Source organism: Globicephala melas, chromosome 6 (assembly GCF_963455315.2).
Source record: "Globicephala melas chromosome 6, mGloMel1.2, whole genome shotgun sequence".
Lineage (NCBI taxonomy): Eukaryota > Metazoa > Chordata > Mammalia > Artiodactyla > Delphinidae > Globicephala > Globicephala melas.
Window position 1 is genome coordinate 40,948,592 of NC_083319.1, and position 23,264 is coordinate 40,971,855.

Consider the following 23,264-nt stretch of genomic DNA (forward strand, 5'->3'; position numbering starts at 1 on the left):
AAGGAGGAAACGCTGTGCTCCTCCTTCCCTGCTTCAGCAAACATACAGAATAATTCAGTCAGATGGACAAGTGCTTGTCTGATCATTTGTTGTGTGAATTATTCAACGACTTTCCATGTAAACTACTAAACAGGGCTCTTCAAATATTTCTGTGGCACTTCCAGCTGTCCAACCATGGAAGCACATGGAAGGGACAAAAGCAGATGAAAACAGAAATCATGACCTAAGTTACTTCCAAGTGATAATCTTTGGTCTAAAAAAGCAGAGTCTTGACAAGTAATCCTTTGAGCTCTAACTTTGCTGGGCATTGTCACTACAGGCCCACGCTTGCTTCCCTGTGGCCCAGACCGGGGTGGGTGGGGCCCAGGGGAAAGCCACTCGGCTGTTCAGGGCAACCCATGATTATGGTGCTCCACTATCTTTTACCTTCCTCAGCTTTAAAAGTTCCCCCCTGCCTTTCTCATGCACTGCGAACAGGTATGATATGCGTTTATGATTTTTAATGGAGTATTTTAAAAGCATAGTTAGGCACGTGTTAACCACCCACAAAGCATAGTTTAAAAGTACAAAGTGGGGGCTTCCCTGGTGGCGCACTGGTTGAGAATCTGCCTGCTAATGCAGGGGATACGGGTTCGAGCCCTGGTCTGGGAAGATCCCACATGCCCCAGAGCAACTAGGCCCATGAGTCACAGCTACTGAGCCTGCGCTCCGCAACAAGAGAGGCTGCGATAGTGAGAGGCCCCCGCTTGCCACAACTAGAGGAAGCCCTCGCACAGAAACGAAGACCCAACACAGCAAAAATAAATTAATCAATAAACTCCTACCCCCAACATCTTCTAAAAAAACCCAAACCCTTCTGTGTTCAACCCTCTGTTAAAAAAAAAAAAAAAAAGTACAAAGCATGTAGTTAACCACCTACAAAGCATAGACTGTATTTGACAATCTCAATTTCCTGGCCTAATTTTGAATAAAATGTTGATGTTTATTTAACAAAGAATTACTTCGAGTTGTAACAGTTCCAAATCCCCACTTCCCTTTCTTTCCTCTTAAATGTACAGGCTTGTGAAATCATAGACAAACCAAACAGCTTGATAAGAGGGGCCTGACCTGGGTCCCGGCCCTCATCCTGCAGAGCCCCTCCCTCAGGACCAAGGGGATGTGCCCATCCACACCCTCTGCTTACCCGCCTGTAAACCATGAGCTGGGTACCAGGACCCTGAAATTTCCTGCCCAAAGGCTCACAGTCAGGGTCAACTCAGTTCTTTTTCCTGGAGCCTCCCAGAGGCAGACGTAACTGTTGGTGTGGGCATACCTAGACGCGAGGAGGTCACTGGGGTGTGATGAAGCTGGACGTGAGAGCTGGGGCATCTACAAGAAAATATGTGAAGGCCCACGTCATCTAGCAATGAACTCCTAAGGAGCCTGAGAACTGTAAATGCAAACCTGGCCTTTCAGAAAATTATGAAGGTCATTAACTGAATTTATAACTTTAAAATACTTAAACATATGGTAGGAGAGCCTCTATTTGTAATCTTTACCAGGCCCCACAAGGGCTAGGGGTTGGCCCAACAGCAAGGTATTGTGTACAGTCTTGGGAGCCCCAACTTTTGAGACCACTCCTACCACCAACCGTTCCACTGCAATACTGTGTATAAGAAAATCATGTGAGAATTTTTTCCCATTTGTTTTTATAGATCCACATACCTACAACAGTAATGAAAGTATGATTTTACTTCTATAAGTACTTTAAAAACACAATAAGAGTTAAAAAATGAAAAAATAAAATTCACGGATTATTCCCGTTTGCTGGGCCAGTACATACACTAGGGATAAAATAACAGAGTGCTGGAAACCTTTTCCTCTCTATATTATTTGTGTTCTCTTTCCTTTTCCAGCCTTCAAACATCCAGATTACAAAATTACTGCTTTTTTTTTTTTTTGCTGTACGTGGGCCTCTCACCGTTGTGGCCTCTCCCATTGCAGAGCTCAGGCTCCGGACCCACAGGCTCAGCAGCCATGGCTCACGGCCGCTCCGCGGCCTGTGGGATCCTCCCAGACCGGGGCACGAACCCGCATCCCCTGCATCGGCAGGCGGACTCCCAACCACAAAATTACTGCTTTTAACACACTTTGTCAAACACAGAGAAAGGAAAGAGCAGAGATTCAAACTCATTCAAACTCTTTTCCTCTCCTCACTATAGCCAGCTTACTCACTGCCATTTATTACTGTGGAATTTTCACTTCTTACCATGAGTGTATAAGAATTTTTAGTTTGGGGCATAACGAATTGTGCTCGCAAAAAACAAATACTTGTCCAGGACACAAAAAACACAAGTTGAGAATGCTACTTCCTTCTAAAAGTCTTTAATATTCCCTGTAACTGTTGTATTTCTGAGGCTGCCTTCAGGTAACAACTACAAAGTTGGTAACTTTAAAAAAGACTCTTGAAAGAAGAAAATTCCATCTGAATGGAATAGAGGGCTATTTACTGGGAGCAGCAACAAAAAACTTTGTTTTCCTCATTCAGAGAAACTACCTGAAAAGCAAGTGAGTGGGCTGCAACACCCAGCAGTCTGATGATAATATTTGAGCTCTGTGGTCCAATTGTTTCACTGATTCCCACAAAACAGAATCTGAATGAGAGTAAAAGGCACCATCAAGACTGGGAGGCTACAGAACGTTGCCACTGGCATTGCTGTTGGTGTTTGCTAAAGGTTCCCTGTTTGCATGTATTTGCACATCAGCCCTGGCAGCTTCCCGGGAACACTGCCTTCAGAAGCTAGTCCTCCAATCAGCATAGACTCGTCCTATATGCACATTTTAAGAGAACTCAGGACTAACTGGAAGCTCAAAGAAATGAAGGGGAACAATCCACTAATGTATTTTATTCTACTCAGAAGACATTATATCTCAGTTCCATACTTTAATAGGAAAACGATTTGAGGAAAGGGATTGCATCTAATCTTTACTTTGCACCCCCAATGACGCAGTGCAGGCCTATTTGCCCTCCAGCTGCCAATCGATACCTACTGACTAACTTTAAATAGTTTATTCAGACTGCATTGCTCAATTTTCAAGTTCATCTATCAATCCCAACAGGTTGCGAAGTCAGAAACCATTAAAATGATAACTTTTGCTCAGTTGTCTAACAGGAAATCAGGAAAATCAGCTACAGAGGTACAGCTGTGTCTTTTTAATATGCAAAGGAAAACATACAAATTGACAAATAGTTCTTCCTACTTAAAAGCCCCTCAATATTAATGACAATCAAGCAAATCAAATGGACTAGCATGAAGCACAGAGTTTTGCCTTAATACATTTATTAACAAAATTTCTCACCCTACAAGTTAAACATAACAGACTACATCCAACATGGGACATTTCATATCTAATATCCTTCTTTCCTCCCCAGGAAAGAGGGTCAACCCATGAGGGAGAATGGAGGCTGAGAGAAAAGGGTAGAAGGAGAAAAAGGGAAGAGAAGGAAACTGAAAATGACAAGGGTGAGCAAAATGATTTAACAAGGGAGCATCTGGCGCTGACAGGAGGAACGGAACACACGCGGTAGGTGGAGGGTGCTGCAGGCTGAGGGAGGGGTGCCTGTCTGAAAATTTTGTTGGGGGCAAGAATTGAAGACAATCCCGTTCAGAGTGGGGGAGTAACTCCTAATCGAACAATTCCAAAGTATTGTTCCCGGATGTGTCTCCATTTAGTCATAGTTTGCTCTCTTCTCCCAAGGGCAAAACTGTCACCAGCTCAGTTTAAAATTTCTCTAAATAAGGTCAGACTAGGTTACTACAAGATTTTATCAGCAAAACAGATTCCAGCCTAAGCTTCAGAAGTCTCATTCTGACAGGTCCAATATGGTTTGGTTATAATCCCTGGAGCAGGACTGGGGCTGGGGCAAAGGGTGTGGAATAACTCAGAGACCTTTCAAGTCCTGATAACTGTGGTATAAACACAAGTGATTATTTCAATTTTCTCTAAAGATTATTTTTTCAGGGTAGCCCAATAAACCCAATAATGCCCAGACTTACTAGGAAATTTTTTATTCATTTCCCCATGCACCAGAAAGTAAGCTAATAACGTCCCACTGAGAGTGCTGTCAAGCCAATCCCTGCACTGCTGGACGCACCACCGGGATAAATCTCCCTTCACTTGCTGTTCCAGCATCCACTTGAGGGCTAGGTCCTGGGGACTGCTCCAGACACAGTGTCACAGGCACAAGCCTGAGTGGCCCAATCAGTGCCAAGAAAAGAACAAACTATAAAAGATTAATTCACAGATGTTCATGCATTTCACATACACAGTGCCCCATGGCCCGTTGCTAGGGCAACGGGAGACCACCAGTGTGCGCTTTATTGGCTTTATGAAGTGTGTCTCGGGGACTAGAGTCCGAGAAATGCTGCATAATAATAGTGTGGCTTTTCTGAAGCCTTGTTTTCAGTGTTTATCCACATTTAACCTTCCGAGTTTTATAAAGAGCATCGTTATGCATAGCCTTCACCGCCCCCACCGCCACCAAACTGCCTCAACTTCCTATCTAGAAACATTAAAATGCATCTCCTGGGGGTCCACTTTGGGAAGGTCCACGTTAAAGTGCTCAACCAATTCCGCCGGCGGGGGGAGGGCCTACAACCATTTAAAAGATCGCTGTATCAGTGCCGTCAACCGTATCAACCACTTCGGAACAGTGAAGAAGCTACGAAACCAGAACACACACATGCCCCTAATTTTCTGTGCATCAGGAGGAACCTTGCTTTTGACTATCAGGGATCGGTTTTCGCCAGACGGAAGAGCAGAACCAGTGAGGTTTATCAGGCCAAAGGCTCTCCCTATCTGACAGAACGTTCTGTGATGATGGCTCTCTTCCACGCCTGCACTGCTAGGGCAGTTATGACAGACAGCCACACGCAGCTACCGAGGACTTGAAGTGTGGCCAGTGCAACAGAGAAACTAGATTTTTAAATTTTATTTCATGTTAGCTATCTTAAATTTAACAGCTTCCTGTGGCTAGTGGCTACCATACTGGACAGTGCGGTTTTACTGGCTTACCAGACAACTACATACGTTTTGCAAAGTTCATAAAAACACTGTCTCTTCATGCTTTTAGCTTCTGCTTAATTCATAATACTCTTAACTCCAAGTAAATGTACACAGAACAGTATTCAGGACTGTGGCTGCCTCTCGTTGTGTGGTTCCTAACAGCCCCCGGTACTCGGCCTAATCAGCCTGTTTCTTTGTCCAACAGGCCCCGGGATGAAGAGTGACTTTCCTCCCTCCCCCAACTCAGGGTGGGAGGTTAAAATCACAAATGTCACAACTCTCAGAGCAGTAGCACAGATCAAGTGTTAACCTAAAGGGAAGGGGTGGGTGAAGGGGAGAATACAGGCTGTCGGGGGAGAGGGAGGATCTGGAATGAAGAGGAGAAAAATAAAGCCAGTGAATAGATCAATAGAAGCAACAGCTTACATTCAGATTCACAGGAGAAAGAACACACCGAGACAATCATTTCCTGGGAAAAGCTCAAGCCTAATGAGAATTTACTCTGCTCCTTTATGTGACAACCAGCCCTTTTGTGGCACCGGCTTCCTGACGGACAGGAACCCGGGGCCCCTTAATAGGATTTCCATATTATTTCCAACACCTGCCCAGAAGTTATTTGTTTACACTGAAGGAGGCAAGATTCTCAAATCAGACATCTGCTTCTAGTTCAGGCATATCTTAGGAAACCATCTAGAAAGCAGCTTTGTTACCATGGTGACATTTTTATTTTCCTTCTTTGGTTGGCTCAAAACATTAGCATTTCCAATTTTATTTTGTTGTTCAAAAGGCCAAATGTCGCTCAAGAAAACAGAAGTTTAAAGAAAGATAAATGAATACTCAAAAATTTCTAAAATAATTATAATGACTATAAGGAAGAATAAATAAAAATGAGGTATTATTACATTGCCTACTGGCTCTCATTGGGTGGCATCACTAACCTGTTTACCTTTCCTCCCCCTCCCCTCTCCTTTTTCCCTTAAATATCAACACTCAGCAACTTGAAAAGTACCAATTTGAGGGGAAAAAAAAAAAAAGATTCATGAATCCTTAGGGTGTGATACAATTATAAATAAGTCCATTTTCATGAAAAAGAATTCAAGCTCACCCTACAGCCATGGTGAGGGACCGGAAAGTGTAAGCTTTTCATGAACATTAGTGGTTGAAGAAGGGATGGAATAACAAACAGTGTGAGGGAAGAAAGGCAGACTGCACTTGAGTAGATTTCATGCATGTGTACATTACTGTTTTCCTGTTAGGGGTGGGGGGAGAAGGGGACTTAGCCACCAATTACAACTATCACACATAAACAGAAATTAAAGTGACAATACTAGTAGTTGACACTTAAAATGCTTTTTTAAGTGTTAAAATGTATTACATACGGAAATATTTGGATTGGTTCTGAATAATGAATCTGATAAAGTCATATTACTTATTTTGTTCAGTTTTTAGATTCAAAGTAAAACCACCAAGTATTCAAACTAAGATTTAGTTCTGATTTGCCAGATATAAGCAGCATTTAGTCTTGAAATATGACTTCATCAGTTTCATGTAACAGCAAGTTTATTTAAAAGGATCCAAAACTCTTAGAGCATGTATTAATTAGTCAGCCCTCAGCAAACTTCCTTTCCAGTCCTCTTTCATGAAGCCCGAATTCTGTTCAACCCTGTCCCAAGGCAGCTGCCATGGTAATTACTAGATATGACTCCTCTTCACGTCCAAAATTACAGCCCTTGTTAGTGGCTGGCCCCCAGGTGTACAGAGTCTTTAACCCAGAAGATATCTGAAGCACTTCAAAAGCACAATAAAACAAAATATACAAGTTGGGTAGAGTTAAGAGTTGTAGCAGAAATAATTCAAGAAACAGAGAAGTGAGGATACTGAGCATCCCCCTGGGTAATTTTATGATTTTTCCAGAGTGGGTTATAGTAAGTGTTACTATATAAGACTATAAAAAAGATTATGAACCATTCTTTCAAATAATTCTTTTGGAAGAATTATGTACATTTTGAGAAACAAATGCTTTTGAAATTCAAATGCCAGTTTAAACAAATAAATATTGAGCCCCTTTAAAATTGAAAAAAAAACCATGTTGAATAAAAACTTTATGATGTAATATTTTTGCAAGAGATGAAATGCATTCTAATTAAGAACATTAGAGACATTAAACATGGGGATGAAAATGTCTGGTAACTAAGAGGTTTGGTTTATGGAGGAAAAGAATTAAACCGCCCTTGCCAAAAACCAGCTGGGGAAGGCAGGCCCCACAACCAGCCCCGCCCCTGCTAATTAATATTTGTTCTGCCTCAGTGATTGGTGGAGACAGCCCCAACCCCCATCACTAATCCATTCATGCTCACCACCTGAGGACCAGCTATGCCCTAAGGATATTTATTCATCTGTTTGACAAACAAACAATTATAACATATTTTCTGGAATTAGGGCACCTGCTACATTTCACACAGCTTACACGCCTAGAGGCAGGTATCAATTAATACTGAACAAATTACTGCATCATAAACCCATAGAACAAAATTCCTGATTATTCTGTGATAAGGTAACTCTAAATAGGAAAATACATGGCAGAAACAAATACCTCTACAACGAAAGAAAAAAGCAAGCATAATGCTGAAACACTTAATTTTTTTTTTTTTTTTTTTTTTTTTTTTTTTTGCGGTACGCGGGGCTCTCACTGTCGTGGTCTCTCCCGTTGCGGAGCACAGGCTCCGGACGCACAGGCTCAGCGGCCATGGCTCACGGGCCCAGCCGCTCCGCGGCACGTGGGATCTTCCCGGACCGGGGCACGAACCCGTGTCCCCTGCATCGGCAGGCGGACTCTCAACCACTGCGCCACCAGGGAAGCCCTGAAACACTTAATTTTAAATTACCATCTTATTTTGGAAAATTCAAAGAGTTAAACATTAAATCCTTGAAAGGTATACTTTAGAACATTAAACTATTTCCCTACCACTCAACGCCCAAAATGAAATATAATTACCACTGTGTTTATTTGGCTAATGGTATGGCCAACTTTATTGCTGAAACATACCTTATGGTGTAAGATGTATACTGTAAAATTCATTTATAGGACAGGACTGAATAACGTAACAAAACATCTACATTCCAGATGCCTGGGAAAAAATGCCTGTAGTAGTAGCTTTGAGATCCAGGGAAGTTAAATGACTTGCCCATTGACACACAGCTGACCTAGAGGGAGAAGGGAATCCTAATTCTATTACAATTCCCTTCCTACTCACCCTTTTTTTTTTTGCGGTACGCGGGCCCCTCACTGCTGTGGCCTCTCCCACTGCGGAGCACAGGCTCCGGACGCGCAAGCCCAGCGGACATGGCTCACGGGCCCAGCTGCTCCGCAGCATGCGGGATCCTCCCGGACCTGGGCACGAACCCACGTCCCCTGCATCGGCAGGTGGACTCTCCACCACTGCGCCACCAGGGAAGCCCCTTACTCACCTTTGATTTGTCCTCCTGTACAGTTCCACCAAGAAGATAAGATTCTTGCCCTCAAGGAGCTAAGAATCTAGTGAGAGAGATCGATGCTGTGCTGGAGCACAGGGCATCTAGGACACTACACCCTTAAGGAAATAGATGTACTTAATATATTTTAAAAACCCTACTTGAAAATGTATTTTTAAAAGCCTAGCTTAAGCAATATGCATGTCTGGTAAGTGAAGCTGGACTGCAAATACATCACAGTCTGTGTATGAAGGTAAAAGGATACAAATAGAATTCTATTTCTTGACGATCAGCATACATTCCTAAAAATTTTACTCCCCAATTATTGGTAAGCTTCTCTGAACTGTTTATCAACAACATGTACATGCAAACCTAGATGTCATTCTTCTACCTGTTCTCTCATCATAAGAAAAAGACTCTTCCTAGTATGATTCAGGAGAAAGTCCTCTTGACACCACTGGGAAGCACGCAGAGACATCCAGAATATGGGCCATTCGTAGGAAGGCTGGCCCAGGTTCTTCAACAAATCAGTGGCCCAGAAAAAATTTTAAAAGGAGGGAAACTCTTGCAAACCAATTCTTTGAAATAATCAAGGAAGTCTGCTTATAGGCTCGATATTAGAAGCTATCAAGGAATTATTTTTATTAAGTGATTAAAGGCATTATGATAAAAGTGATTAAATGTCCATTGTTTAGAGAAATGTGTTCATTTTAGGTAATGAAGTACATAAGGGTAAAACGCATGCTGGAATTTCTTTCAGAATATTTTAGCAAAGAAAGAAAGATTAAAATGTGACTAAAAATCGATAGCTCTTATACCTTGATGTGAAGTATATGGAAGTATATGGAGGATCTTGGCACTATTATTTCTACTGCTGAGTATGTTTCAAATTTTTAATAACAAAGGATGAGACTGAGTCACCCAGAAAGCTTTCCCTTGAGGATGGCAATGGCTATGTGACCTTGGGCAAGGTCTCAACACCTCTAAACCTTTCCTCAAATGTGATATAAACAATAAATAAATAAACCTTTCCTCACCACCTACCTTCACAATGAAATCTGAACTATGAGCTATATACATGCTCAGAGATCAGCGGGGTTGACTAGGTAACTAGGGTCCACAGAGGTTAGAGTGGATAAACTGGAGTGTCCAACTCACAGCCCTTAACGGCATACCTTCTTTTCTCAGATTACTGATGACTAAGGGGAAAATAGGAGACAGTGCAAGCCCCACTACAGTTTAGTTTGTCGGTAGTGTTCGGGGTTTTTTGTTTTTTGGGGTTGTTTTTGATTATACCTTCTCTTTATAGTATATTTTATGGATTTCAACTCTAGGCCTTTGTCTTTATATATAATGTGTCCTTCTAAAGTCTATAGGCAATTAATCCCACCAAGCTTTCTCACAAAGGGTTAAGATCACAAACCTTCCTACCTCACACAGTTGTATGGGGGAAAGGAAATGAGTGTTAAAAGCGAAACTGCCTGGGCCAGTTATCCTCTCTTCTACTGGCCAACCTCTCCTCCTTCAAGTGGTTTCTTCTCTGCTTTCTCCCACACAGGACATGCGAGGGGTTAAACATATTAAAAGGCACACTCTTTTCAGACTGATATTCCTTTCCAACAGGAAAAAGAGGCAGAGGGGAACAAAAGCCAAGTCACACAGGTCACACAAGAACCTGGAACAGAAACCTTCACCATTAAGTCTTGATGTACAATGTGAAGTGGCAAACAGAAGTAATCATTCTGTTAATGCAAGCTAAAAACGCACCTTCACCTGTAACACCCAACTAATGAGGCAAAAGTGCTTTCTTGGCCCGAATCATAGACTTCAATTTGAACATAAAAGGAGCCTTAGTCTAATTCTCATTGATAAACCTTTATTGCCAACAGAGAATAACTGGAGACAAGAAGAAAATCACCGTATGATGTTTTAGTTATCTACATAGAATAAATACCAAAATAGAGCTATGACAGAATAAACAGGCATTGCCACAGATACAACTAATAAGCAGATCATTATGAAAACCCTTAAACAAAAACAAAGAATCCATACAGGACAGGGCTGGGGGGGGTATAGTATATATACCCACAGAAGAGCATTTAGCTTGAAAAGTATCTATATGTAAATTTTGTTTAAAAAAGTGCACTATCCATACTTATACCAGCAAAAATTACAAAAGCTATAAAGTTCCGTATTGGTGGATTGTGTGGAAACATACTCAAATATTGCATGTGGCATTTTTAGATGTTGCAGCGCTCTGGAGATTAGTTTGGCAATGTACGAATCACTAAAAATGAGCACACTCTTTGATGAGGCATATGGCACTCTGGGGAAGACAATCCAATGAAATAATAAAAATAAAAACACCACCACTTAGAGAAAAAAAATGGACTTATGCTATATTTTACAAAAAAAAAATGGCAAATCCCTCACAGGACTGACTTGAGGCTACTGCATTCAGGATAAAAAACAGGACACATAACATACACAAGAGGGACTTAGGAAGTAACAATAAGCACAGTAACACCAACTTGGGAGAGGTCATGGAGCTAATCAATAGCTGGTGATAGGCAACTCTGCCATTTATATTCAAGCTGGTCTTGATTTTGGTGGCTAGTTTTTGCTAGAAGGTGTAGACATTTGGGGTGTAATGGGACTTATTTCTCAATCTCAGATTCCTACTAAGTTTTTGGCAATCTGGCCTTCACAGCTCTGAATCATGTAGCCAATCAAGTGGAAACTGAGAGTGATGTGAGGAACCTAATGACTCCTCTTCACGAACTGGGACCTCCAGCAACTAGGAAGCTCCTGGCAGCATGTGGGAATGTCTGCTCTCTCACCACTTTGGAGCCAACCCATTTCTACCCCTCAGCCCACGGGAGGGATAGGCAGTGGAAGCTCTCATTACCTCAGAAAATGTTTCCTCGGTTTCACTTACATCCTTTCAAAAGAAACTATAGAAGAAGTTAGAAAGTCCCCACTCAGGAAAGAGTAGTAGGAACCTATTTTGGGCTTTCCACCCTATCAGCTAAGGGTGAGAGTGGACCGTGGTCTGTGTTTCCTGCCATTGTCAGCCCCAAATCCGAGGCTTACTGTGGGCACATGTATGAGGGTACTGGATGGCCAAGTAACAAGCGGGTGCCTCGGATCCTTACTTTAACAGCCCTAGAACACACACCATTCTGGTTTCTCCTCACCAAATAAAATGAGTCTTGGGCTCCTACAGTGCTTGCTCCTTTAGGTCCATGTTTACATTCTCCATCCTTGTTGAAAAATTCAGATACAGGTCTGTAAATAACAGGCTTAGGAATGAACTTGGCTACTGGAGCTATAGAAAACAAGATCAATAAAGCCAATAGCATTTGGTTTAGTGGTCACAGAACTTCCGAGAAAAGAAAAGGAAGAAAAAGCCCAACATTTTAACGAGGGAATTTCTTTCATTTTTACTTGATACCTAAAGGTAAAGCATCTTAATTACCTGAATCTTTACAGTAAGTTTAAATTTATATTTTATAAGCTATTCTGAAATCTGCCCTGTTTAATAATCTGTAACGTCAAAAAAAAAACATTTTAAAGTGTCTCTCACAATTAAACCCATCCACAACTTTGCATAAATCAAAATTTTGCTACCATAACAAAATGTTACACTGGGGCTGTATAACATTGCCCACATCCTCATTACATGCAACACTAATTACTACCAGCAGATTCAGAATTTTCTGCACATTAGAGGCTTTTAGAGGAGCTATAAAAAATTTCAGGCACCATTAATTTAAATTTGTATTGAAATTTCCTTTTGACAGATGGCCAAAAATTACTTATTATTTAGAGTACCAGAGCTGCCTGTTTGCACATTAGAAGAGGAAAGGGAAAAATTAAAAGCAAGAAGGAAATTTATGTCACGTTCATTACCTGTTAAATGTTAAGGAGCATTATCCTGCATGAATAAATTATTTCATACAAGCCTGACTCCAGCTGCAGGCAACTGGCATGCTCCGGCTGATAAAAACCATCTCTAGTCACACAGCAGACAATCATAAAAAGCCCCTCTTAACCAGGAACCACTTACGGGAGGATGAGGACGATCGATGGAACAAGCAACTTACTGCTTCTCTGAGCATCACAGAACACATTTACAAAAATTAGTGAACTATTTCACCTTGCAAAGCCACAAGACAGCCCCAAACCTGACACAACACGACTTCAAATTCAAGAACAGTACCCCCAAAAATATCTATTTATAGCTACCATTCCATAATAAATCAAGGCAAAATCATCCATCTCTATTTCCTTTTGTTTTTCCCCTGGCTTCCAAGCTATATAGATACTCACTCCCAGACTCATCCTGAATGATTATAGATGATTTCAAAATATACCCTACTCTGACGTGAGGGACTATAAAATGTAATTGACACAAAAGTGTGCACTGGAGTATAAATATTTTCACAGTCTTCTGGGAGTGGGGCATGAGAGGAGGCTTTTGTTTAGTTCACTGGTCTGCCTGAAGGTATGTATTTATCATATGAAGCAGGGAATGTTTATGTTATTGGCCTCAGAATAACTAGACAGCCTTTCCAAGGGCTGCTACCAGCAAATCTTGGTCAATGCATTTACTTACTACTTCTTAAGTACATATGTGTGGAATACTTACTACACTCTGATTAAGAATGCTTTTTAATTTAGGTACTGATGTTCATATTATACAACAAAGTACACAGCTGTAAATGCATAATTAAATTACTCAATGTGTGCAGTTCCAATTGTAAACGTTGACATTTCTATGGGTATGCAGATACCCTTTCAAATTACAAAGATTCTTGAAGGGTAAAATAGATACATTTTATTTTCCATCATTTAAGGACTTTGGGAAAAAAAAACCCTACTTCCCTTTTATTATAAAAGGACAAGGAATAAAGAGGCATTCAAAGTGACAGCACAGGTGGTTTCAGGGGAAGATTTTAGTCTCCGTGTACATAACTTCATTAAAAACGGCAAGAGAGGACTTCCCTGGTGGCACAGTGGTTAAGAATCCGCCTGCCAATGCAGGGGACACGGGTTCGAGCCCTGGTCCGGGAAGATCCCACATGCTGCGGAGCAGCTAAGCCCCTGTGCCACAACTGTTAAGCCTGTGCTCTAGAGCCCGCGAGCCACAACTACTGAAGCCTGCGCACCTAGAGCCTGTGCTCTTCAACAAGAGGAGCCACCGCCATGAGAAGCCCGTGCACCACACCGAAGAGTAGCCCCCGCTCGCAGCAACTAGAGAAAGTCCATGCGCAGCAACGAAGAACCAATGCAACCAAAAATAAACAAACAAACAAACAAACAAACAAACTGCAAGAGATGTAACTGCCTATGCTCCAAAACATTCAACTGTTGTAAAATACGAGAAAAGGAATTGACAGCATCTGTGCTTTGGCCAATGCTTGAGAACTGCCCTTGCTTTCTAATCTATACAAAATACAACGGCATGCATAATACAATTATCCACAATACAGTAGCATATTTACATTGTGCCTGGCTCAAAAGTTACCAAGCAGTTTCATATTTTACTCATTTTCTGCTGTGGTAGCCTGTTTTTCTTGTTTGCTTACTATATAAATTCAGGCACCCTTAGCATACCCCATTATGGTATTACACAAGCACATCCAAATCATTAGGCCCTAACTACTTTTCCTCTTTCCCTACAACTTCTCTATAAAGAGATAGAGAAGGTAGATAAGACAATGCAAAACTTAAGAAGAATAACTTGCTATACTGGAAACCAAGATGTCATTAAATTAAAGAAAAAAAATTCTTTCTGGTGAAGAAAAATGCTCTTAAATGTTTTGATAAAGAGTTTTGTAGGATGGAACTGTTTCCCAAAATGTTTATTTCCTTAAAAACCAATTTTTTCCCATTATTATTTATCTTATAGCCAAAGCTTAACTGAAGAAAAGCAGTTATTCTTTTTCACATGGCAAAGACATAATAAAAAGAGCAATGCAAGCCAGATCTTATAATTCAATCTTGATCTATAAATCTGATTCTGATAGAGAAATGGGACCAATATCTTAAAAAATCTCAAACGCACAACTGAAAGCAATATAAAAATGCAGTTTACCACTATTTGGTACAGCCCACCAAATCATCCTGTAAATCTCAAAGAATCCATTACTACATTTATGAAAATCATTGAGAGCCCCCTTTTAAGCCATTCCTTCATCTGTAATTTTGAGTCCTACCTTGATGGAATCTCTGTCTGTAGGCAAAACAGCAGCAAAGGCAGAGCAAATGGGGAGAAGAAGGAAAAAAAGAAAAGTACCAGTTAGTTTACATAAAATCATACATTTGTCAAATTTGATCTCTGCTAAATAGTAAATGGCACAGTTGTCAACTTTGCTGTAAAGTTAATTATTAATATTACTAAACCAGATCCACAAAGCGCCAATTTACCTTTGACACAATTTCAGAAACCAAAGCTGGATATTTGTGTTACTTATACTCGTTTCCGACTTTTCCACTTATAGAAGTATTTATAGACATGCCTCAGCTCTGGACCATAGCACTAAGATAACTGAGTGATGAACAGTACAGTGTTTCCAACATCAGAGATGGGAAATTTATGTTTATGTGATAAAAATCATTGACCCAAGATTATAATTCATGGTAATGACACTGAAACAAGAACAGATATGAGGTTTTAATTATAACCACACCCTTTTGACCAATGAACCACCCATGTACTACGTAAATTCCCACAAAGGAATGCTGGGAGAGACTTCCATTTGTTTTTCTGCCATTAACTAACAAAAACTACTAATAAACACCATACAAACACAAAGTCACATCAAAATGTCTCTGCACCATCATCTATTCTAGTGGAGGGAAGAAACCAACCTAGAAGGAGCACAAATGGCCTTACAATTAATTCTTTACATAAACAACTGTTGTTCTTAGAGGCAGAAATGAGTTCATTTCATGCTTCTAAACAGACTGGGTGAAAGAGGTAGTTAAACCAACAGATTTCATTAATTTGGGCTGTACTTTCTCAATTACTAAGACTACTGAAATTGTTTTCTTACCTGCAAGATTCTCACTGCATTATATGTGATTTATAAGTAATAACTGAGGCTGTCAAACGAGTAAATGATCAGTAAATCTTTCCCCAAAATACATTTGGTCTAAATTAGCTATTAACGCCACTCACTGTTTCAAACACAGGGCACTGTGGTACGTCATTACTGATTTAGACTTGGGGAACTTAGGGGGTAGCAAGGGATCAGAGGCAATAACCAGGAAATGCGTCCCCCCCTTGCCTTTGGGAAGCACATTAACTCTTGCCAACCACTACGGTATCATTTGGCAAAAGACTGCTTCCAATCATTAATTTACCTTCCAGGGGAAATGCTTTGTTTAGTCACTGCTAAAACGAAACCCAGAAACAAGAATAAACTATGACATACAGACCTGCCCTCAGCAACAGGTAGGTAATATCAGACTGACATCCCAAGAAAACTGCTTACCTCTTTGGTGATCATTGTCATGGTGCTTCTTCTCATCTTTAATTGGAAGGTGAGATTGGCCTCCGAGGGCACTGGAGAGGGCCAGAAGGCCGGCACTGCTACCGATGGGCGGAATGGCAGGGGGCTGAAGCCCTGAAGGGTGCGGGGTCAGAGGCACTGGCAGACCATGTCCATGTGATAAATGCTGGGCCTGGAGTTGTTGCTGCTGTGAGAAACCAGACAAAGATATTGAACTTGTTCCCTATATCCGAGACACCCCCCCAACAACAAAAGGAGAGGAAAGAGGTGCAAAAAGATCCTGGAAAGCCCAGCACCCATGAAAAAAAGATTTATTCTTTACATATATATATAAAAGGGAAGGAGATGAACAATAGAGAAATGCTATCTTTTTTACTTGGATTTGGTGGTTTTGCAATGCACTGTAAATAACCTAATTTTTAAGTAGTGAAACTAATTTACTTTTAATAGATGAAATTAGATTTAACAAAGCATCTGTATTTTGGTCTCCAAAACATAAAGCCTCACTATCATACATCTCTAATCAAAACATATATGTGACTGTTAAAGCAGTTATGTTGAAGAAAAAAAGCTTGAAAATTGAGAAAATTAGTGTTAAACAGTTCTCCCAGAACCACTGCACAGCATGCGTCGACAGTTAATTTGAAAGAGAAAACCTGAATTAACAACCCAGAAAAGGAAACTGGTTGCAGCCACCGTTTTAAGCCCTTTAAGTGTCCTCAGCGGTACTTGAGCAAATTACTAAAGAAAATCTAATGTAGCAAGGCTTGGGTCCTCCTGTAGGCTTGCTCAATAATGCTGAAATAATTGGGCACTCTGTGCACGTTTAGTGATGCTCGAATGAAAAGCTAGAGGCCTGCCCTTGTACTCTTCTCCAGCGGCCGCCTCTGTGTTGTGACAGGTTTATCTGAGTGGGACTGTGATGCATGCATCAGTAACTGTACTGACAAGAGTTTAAAGTCATTTTTACCGGCACACTGGCAACACATGGAGAAAGCCCTCGAGAGGCCGGAAGGGGAGTGCTTGACCTCAGCCGAGGCTGCAGCAAGCTGGGCTCCAGGGACCGAGGTGGGCAGGCCTTGCTGCCTCTTCCGAGGGGGAGAGGGGGAGGGGTGGTGATCGGAGGGTATTCAGTTAAATATATCCCTCAACAGGGGCCCCACACCAACCAATACCCTGATTAACAATGTTCTGTGAGAACAAGTGTTGAGAAATTCTCAGACCAACTTCTGTAGTGATTACATTTTAATTAATACCTTTAGAATCACTTTTTAGGCCTATCCTGTGATAGCTAAACAGTCTCTTCTATAATTTTCTTTCCAAGTAGGACTGCACAAAATTGCTTTCTCAAAAATGTGTGGGGTGGCACGTTCTGCTCCCCTTCACTGGTAAGAATCATCTTGAAAAATATTTCAAAGAAAAACGTGAGTTTTTTTTTTCTCCTCCCCAAATTACTTTTACTTCCCTTCTCTACCCCTCTGTATCTCTTCCTGCGTCTGACAATAAACGTCCAAAGGTAGCACTACTTAGTTCTTCTCTCCAATTGACCTGCACCTACTTACTGTACATGCACTTAAAGTACAGTCAATAAAATAGTACTAACACTTTTAAAACAACTTTACATACATAAAATGGCAAATTGGAGCAGTAATAAAGACACTCCACCAACCAATGCCCACCCTAAAGTCCTGCCAACGTGCTACCTAAATGGAGTTCAAAATAATGTCGTCCTTCATTTGAGTGGCCAAAATCATGTTCATTAATTCTTTATGTACTGTTACTTAGTTGTGACCAAAAAACACGAGCACACAATAGTTTCTAAACACGTAGAAAATAGGTCTATGAAGAAACAAGGCCTTCAGCTAAATATATGGCAAATTTATTTCAAGTCCTTGTTCTACTGAAATAACCAGAAAAATGCTCCAATTCTCTTTCTCCTCTATATCCCATAATACTTCATGTGCATGGGTCGGGCACATAGCCACTTTCTATCTCAGATCAGAGTTCAATCAGCAAGCATTTATTAAGAGTCTGCATATGTCCTTCTTACCACCTTTCCTAGACTCTAAGCTCTGTGAGAGTCTGCATCCGACACACACCCTAACTAACTGCAGGCACTGAGACATTCATATATCTGAGCAATTAAAAAATATGTCTATTTCATTAGATATGAAAAAAAAACCCTCAGCCAAAAGCAAGACTTTCAGTGGCCCAGGTGTTTCTTTTATTTTTGTCTCATAGGACCAAAAATAAGCACTAACAGCCTCATTTTCCTGTCCATCCAGAACTTTCCAAAGGCAAAAAGCATACCCCTAGTCTGCAGCACATGCCATTCATAGTGAAGACTTCCTGGGTTCCTTACTTGTACTCTATTCTACCTCAAAATAGCTCTAACACTAATCTTCTCCTATTCTCCATTGTGCCCCTCTTAAAGGAGGATCCCTTTCCCTTCCAAGGACCAGACTCCTCCCCCTGCAACATCTTTTCTTCCCTTCTCCCTTCGTTGCTCCATCAATTCTCCAACTCCCCACCCCCACCTCCACCTTAGGTGGTTCTGTCACTGATTTTGCTCTTCTGCTTGCAAGCCTAATTCCAGCATCTCTAGCATTGTGTTTAAGACGAATTGCCTCACTAACACTAAGAGAACTTGAGGTAGCACTTTTTCAGGAGGGGAAAAAAACCACTATATTTTAATCACATTTTGTGTCCTCCACTGCCCCTAACACAGTGCCTTGGCACATAATTGGCACTTGATAAATGTTTGTTAAATTTAATTAAATTAACCCTCTTTTGCCCTCTTCAGCTACTGGTCTGTGTGTGTGTGTGTGTGTGTGTGTGTGTGTGTGTGTGTGTGTGTGTATCCTTGTCTATGGAGAGCCAAATTTCTTTAAAAACTAGTGTAAATTTGCAGTCCCCAGTTCTTAACAACCCCCTCCTGTAGACAGTCAGACACACACACACACACACACACACACACACACACACACACACACACACACACACACACACACACACACACACACACACACCTTACTCCTTAACCCCCTGTAAACTGGACTCCAGGCCCACCAATCTCAAAAAACCTGATGATGATTCAGAGAGCTATTTTTTCAAGATGTCACAGTCGTCTTTCTGATATATCTCAGCCAGAGCTAGCATATCCTCCTTATGAAACTCTCCTCCACCTGCTTCAGGAACGCTACAGTGATCGCCACAGCCTCTCGTTAGTTCTCTCTCTGAATGCTGCTGTCAGATTTCCTTCTTGGCTTCTCCCTGTTTACTCCAGAGGTAGAGTCCTAAACCTTTGGCTCCCTTCCCATGCTCCAGTAGCTCCGGTCTAACTTCTTGCCAGACAAGTCTACTTGGCAGTTCAGCACTACCTGAAAATGAAATGCTTAACACAAACCCCCTAAGTAACTTCCACTGGCTCACATTATCAGTCACCACTCATTTGTTTTTCTTCTGTGCTCCTATATCCGTCATCACCAGCTCCTGTCAAATCTCAATTCCAGCATATTAGTCAGACCCTCATCATCCCGTACTTTGATTAGCGCAAGTCTCCATTAGCTCATTTTGACTGTACGAACCCACCCTGCATCATCACTGCCAGTATTTTTCCCTCAATTCATGGCCTCTCCTGTCTCTTAGAACAACCTCTCCATTACTTATCTAAGTTGTACTCACCCATCCTGCTCAGCTCATGTTTCACCTGTTCTGCAAAGGCCTCTCCAAACGTGCCATGTGTCTACTTACAGGACTCCCTGTATCATTCACTGGCACAGGCTGCCTCATAAAGGTACTGTTACTCATCTTTTTACGGATAAGAAGACCCTGACCTGCCAACAAGATTGTGACATTCTGGAGAGAAGAGACCAGCCTCAGGACTCTTTGTACCCCTGGCACCTGGCTCACCACTATTTAGTCATATGGCCATATATTTAAAGCTTTTGGTAAATTAAATTTCTACTAAATAAAAGAGAGTTCCTATATATCCTTTACCCAACTTCCACTAATGTTAAAATGTCTTACCTACCCATAGAATTTATCAAAAAAAAAAAAAAAATCTTACATACCCAATTTACCAAAACTAAAAAATTAACATTGTACATTACTATTAATCAAACACAGACTTCATTCAGATTTCTCTTGTTTTCCATTAATGTCATATTTCTGTTCCAGAATGCCACACTGCACTGAGAGGTTTTAATTTTTCACTTGCTTTTATACCAAAATTATAAAAGCCCTTCCAATGATTTTATGAATAACAACATCCAAATTACAAAAGTATCGTTAAACAGAATATGCCTTGAACTTAGGAGAGAGAGAGGAAAAAAATGAGAGGGGACGACCATAAACCCATTTTACGAGTCATCCACTATACGTACAAAATATCAGACAAAAAAGCACACTCAGGGCACCCTGTAGAAAGGAGCAATTTTTAGCAAGTGTTTAAAATATAAAACTATCAGGTAAAAATGAGATTAAGTAAGTTACCAAAAGGTAGATGATAAAAATATAAGACAGATATACTGAAATACTTTCGTAGGTTTTTAAATGTTTATATCAAGCAAATCACTTTCTGTATTTAGTGGTCATTTTTAAATTTCTTTGTAAGTTTTCTCCTTAGAAGCTATCCTAGCAGCACAGTGACAGGTATAATGGATAATGATTACCGATTAGTCAATAAAACCAATGTATTAGAGACCATCTTCTTTACATAAAAACAGTAAGTCACCAACAGCTAAACTGGACTTTATCCTTTACTCCATCAAAAAAAAAAAAAGCCTTTATCAAATTACAAATAACATTCAAGAATTGAAAATTAAAAAGAATCTCTATCAAGGACTCTCATCAATAGAGGAAAACTCATAGCAGATTCCCTGGAAAAGGACTCAGGTTTCTCTGGATATTATTTAAGGAGCTGGGGTAGCACAACCTAATGGACTTCCCTATAGTACAGCAAAAGCTTGTGGATGTTTCCCAATAGGTTACTGTCCTCTGATCTCCACCCTGTCTGTGTTAATTACACAGCAATTAACCTGCAAAGGTTTACTTTATCCTATCACCAAAGAAACACAAAACCTCTTGCTTTTTGAAGACAGAGAGAAAGGAAATGGATCTTAAGAGCACACCAGTTCAACACTGATTTATTATTAAAATAATTTAAGATAAATCACCACTCTAATCACAAAGCAGCAGGTTAAAAAATGCTTACCTTATAAGGAAAAAAGAAAACAATCAAGCCAAAAAAATAAAAAGAGGAGAGCATAGACTGTAGTACCACTTAAACATTAAAATAAAATACACTCTATGTAACCATAACTGAAAAAAAAACCTCCTGAGAAAGATACCTATCTTGAAAAATTTCTTCTGACTGGGCTTCCTAGGCCATTACTATCTTGGGTGCCTTATTTAAAAAAAAAAAAAAAGAAAGAAAAAGAAAAAGAAAAGAAAGAAAACACTCTCATATCAAACCAGGATACAAAATAAAAATCTTTTTTTCTTTTCCCTTGATGGGCCATTCAAGAGAATAAACATTAAAATGGAGTGAACTTTAAACTTAGGCAAATAAGTACTCCATTAAGGTAATTAATTTAATTTTGAAAAATAGCCAGTAATTAGTTCTAAAATACACAGCAATGAGGTAGTAGATGCAGCCTCAATTCTGTTAATAGCTTTTTACTGGAGATTCTGTAACAAAGAATTATCTCCTCACAGTTTCAAGTTTGGAAAGAAGGGAAAAAAGAACCACTAGAGAATCAAGTTCATAGGAAATGTCTATCTGCCAGCAAAAAGAGAAATTCTTTTTAATCAAATGTCCCCAACTGCTTGATTACCAAGGCTTGACTGGTCAGTGACCAAGCAGGAAGCAGGGTGAGTGCAGAAGCTTAATCCACACAAATCCCTAGCAACTCTGCACAACTCCAACTGGAAACCAAACAGAGGTTTTCTTGTCCACCACCCTTCACTTCTACTGTGCTATCAACAGAAGCCTCAAAAAAAAAAAAAAAAAAAAAAAAAAAAACACTTCATTCTTAGAAGCAATGACACCCCAGCAGCAATCAGCACACTCAGTGCCGTATCTTGGTTTCTTAAAAAAGAAAAAAAAAAAAAAAAAAAAGAGCAAGGTGAGCCTGCTGCACCTTGTGCTGGAAAGCAAGAAAGCTATCTAGACTAACAGGGTGTGACAAATAGGACAATGGGCCAACCTGAAGGGGTCCTCACTGGCAAAACCTGAGACAATTCAAGCATCATAACGAACAGTGACTGTAGTAGATTACAGCATTATTTTAAACCCAGTTGCCAGGAGTGGAGTCCACGGTACCACAAGAAAACAGGTGGAGCTGTGGGACACGCCATGAGGCCAAGGACTAGAAAATGGCTCTTCCAACCAGCTGGCCAAGCTAGGTGCACTGAACATGTGTGCCTTGATCCAATCAGGAGACATTATTCCAGGGGACAAGTAAGGGAGGGACCGACAGACCCAGGAGCTGGGCAAGAGAAGGCAACAGACTCTGAAATAAAGCAGCGAGCACAGAAAAGGGCCCGGGGGCTGGTATCTACACTGCTCTGACCGCGAGGGTACGCGTTAGTAGGGACCCTGTCTGTGTGGGCTGGGCTGAGTCTGAGAAAGGAGATCCTGGATGATATGTGGGGATGCAACATCATGAAGTGACATCAGAGCTGCTGTCTGGAGTCCTCACCATCTCTGCGAGCAAGAGCAGGGCACTTGACGATTTCAGACCTCAGTTCCTTCATGTAAAACGTGGAAAGGGTTATAAAATCTACCTCCCCAAGGCTGCTGGGAAATGTATGAGACTGTGCATATAAAACCCTTAGCGCAGTGCCTGGCAAATAATAAACACTCAATAAATGGTTGCTGCTATCATTGGAAAAAGGTATCCAGAAGTCTATATCCACACACACACTCACTCACAGAAAACGAGGGGAAGGAGGAAGGGAGGTAGGCAGGAAAAGCTCTTCTTTACAGAAGAATATTAATTTAAAAGGAAAAAGAATTTAGAATTTACCACTTCATTACTCCAAATGTATTAACAGCATCAACAGATACTAAAACCACTGGGTAAAATGTTGTTGGGGAACAGGTTATTCACATGTCAAAGTATCATCCCAGGTTACTAGCTTCACCAACAATGTGATACAACTGGGAAATACACAGCATCACCCAGGTACACAATATCACCAAGGTAGTGCTTTTACTAAAAA

The 23,264-nt window shown here is 40.7% G+C and overlaps 1 protein-coding gene across 9 annotated transcripts in view; it reads right to left on the reverse strand.

The window, feature by feature from the left end:
• TLE4 (TLE family member 4, transcriptional corepressor) overlaps positions 1 to 23,264 on the reverse strand; it is a 155,563-nt gene that overhangs the window by 64,374 nt on the left and 67,925 nt on the right. For 5 of the 9 annotated variants that reach the window (XM_030876944.3, XM_030876947.3, XM_030876940.3 and 2 more), the window contains 2 exons: positions 16,020 to 16,224; positions 14,739 to 14,755 (listed from right to left, as the gene is read on the reverse strand). In XM_030876944.3, coding sequence (XP_030732804.1) covers positions 14,739 to 14,755; positions 16,020 to 16,224 — 222 coding nt within the window. The remainder of the gene's footprint in view (positions 1 to 14,738; positions 14,756 to 16,019; positions 16,225 to 23,264) is intronic. The other 4 variants (XM_030876945.3, XM_030876941.3, XM_030876946.3 and 1 more) reach the window with 1 other exon arrangement.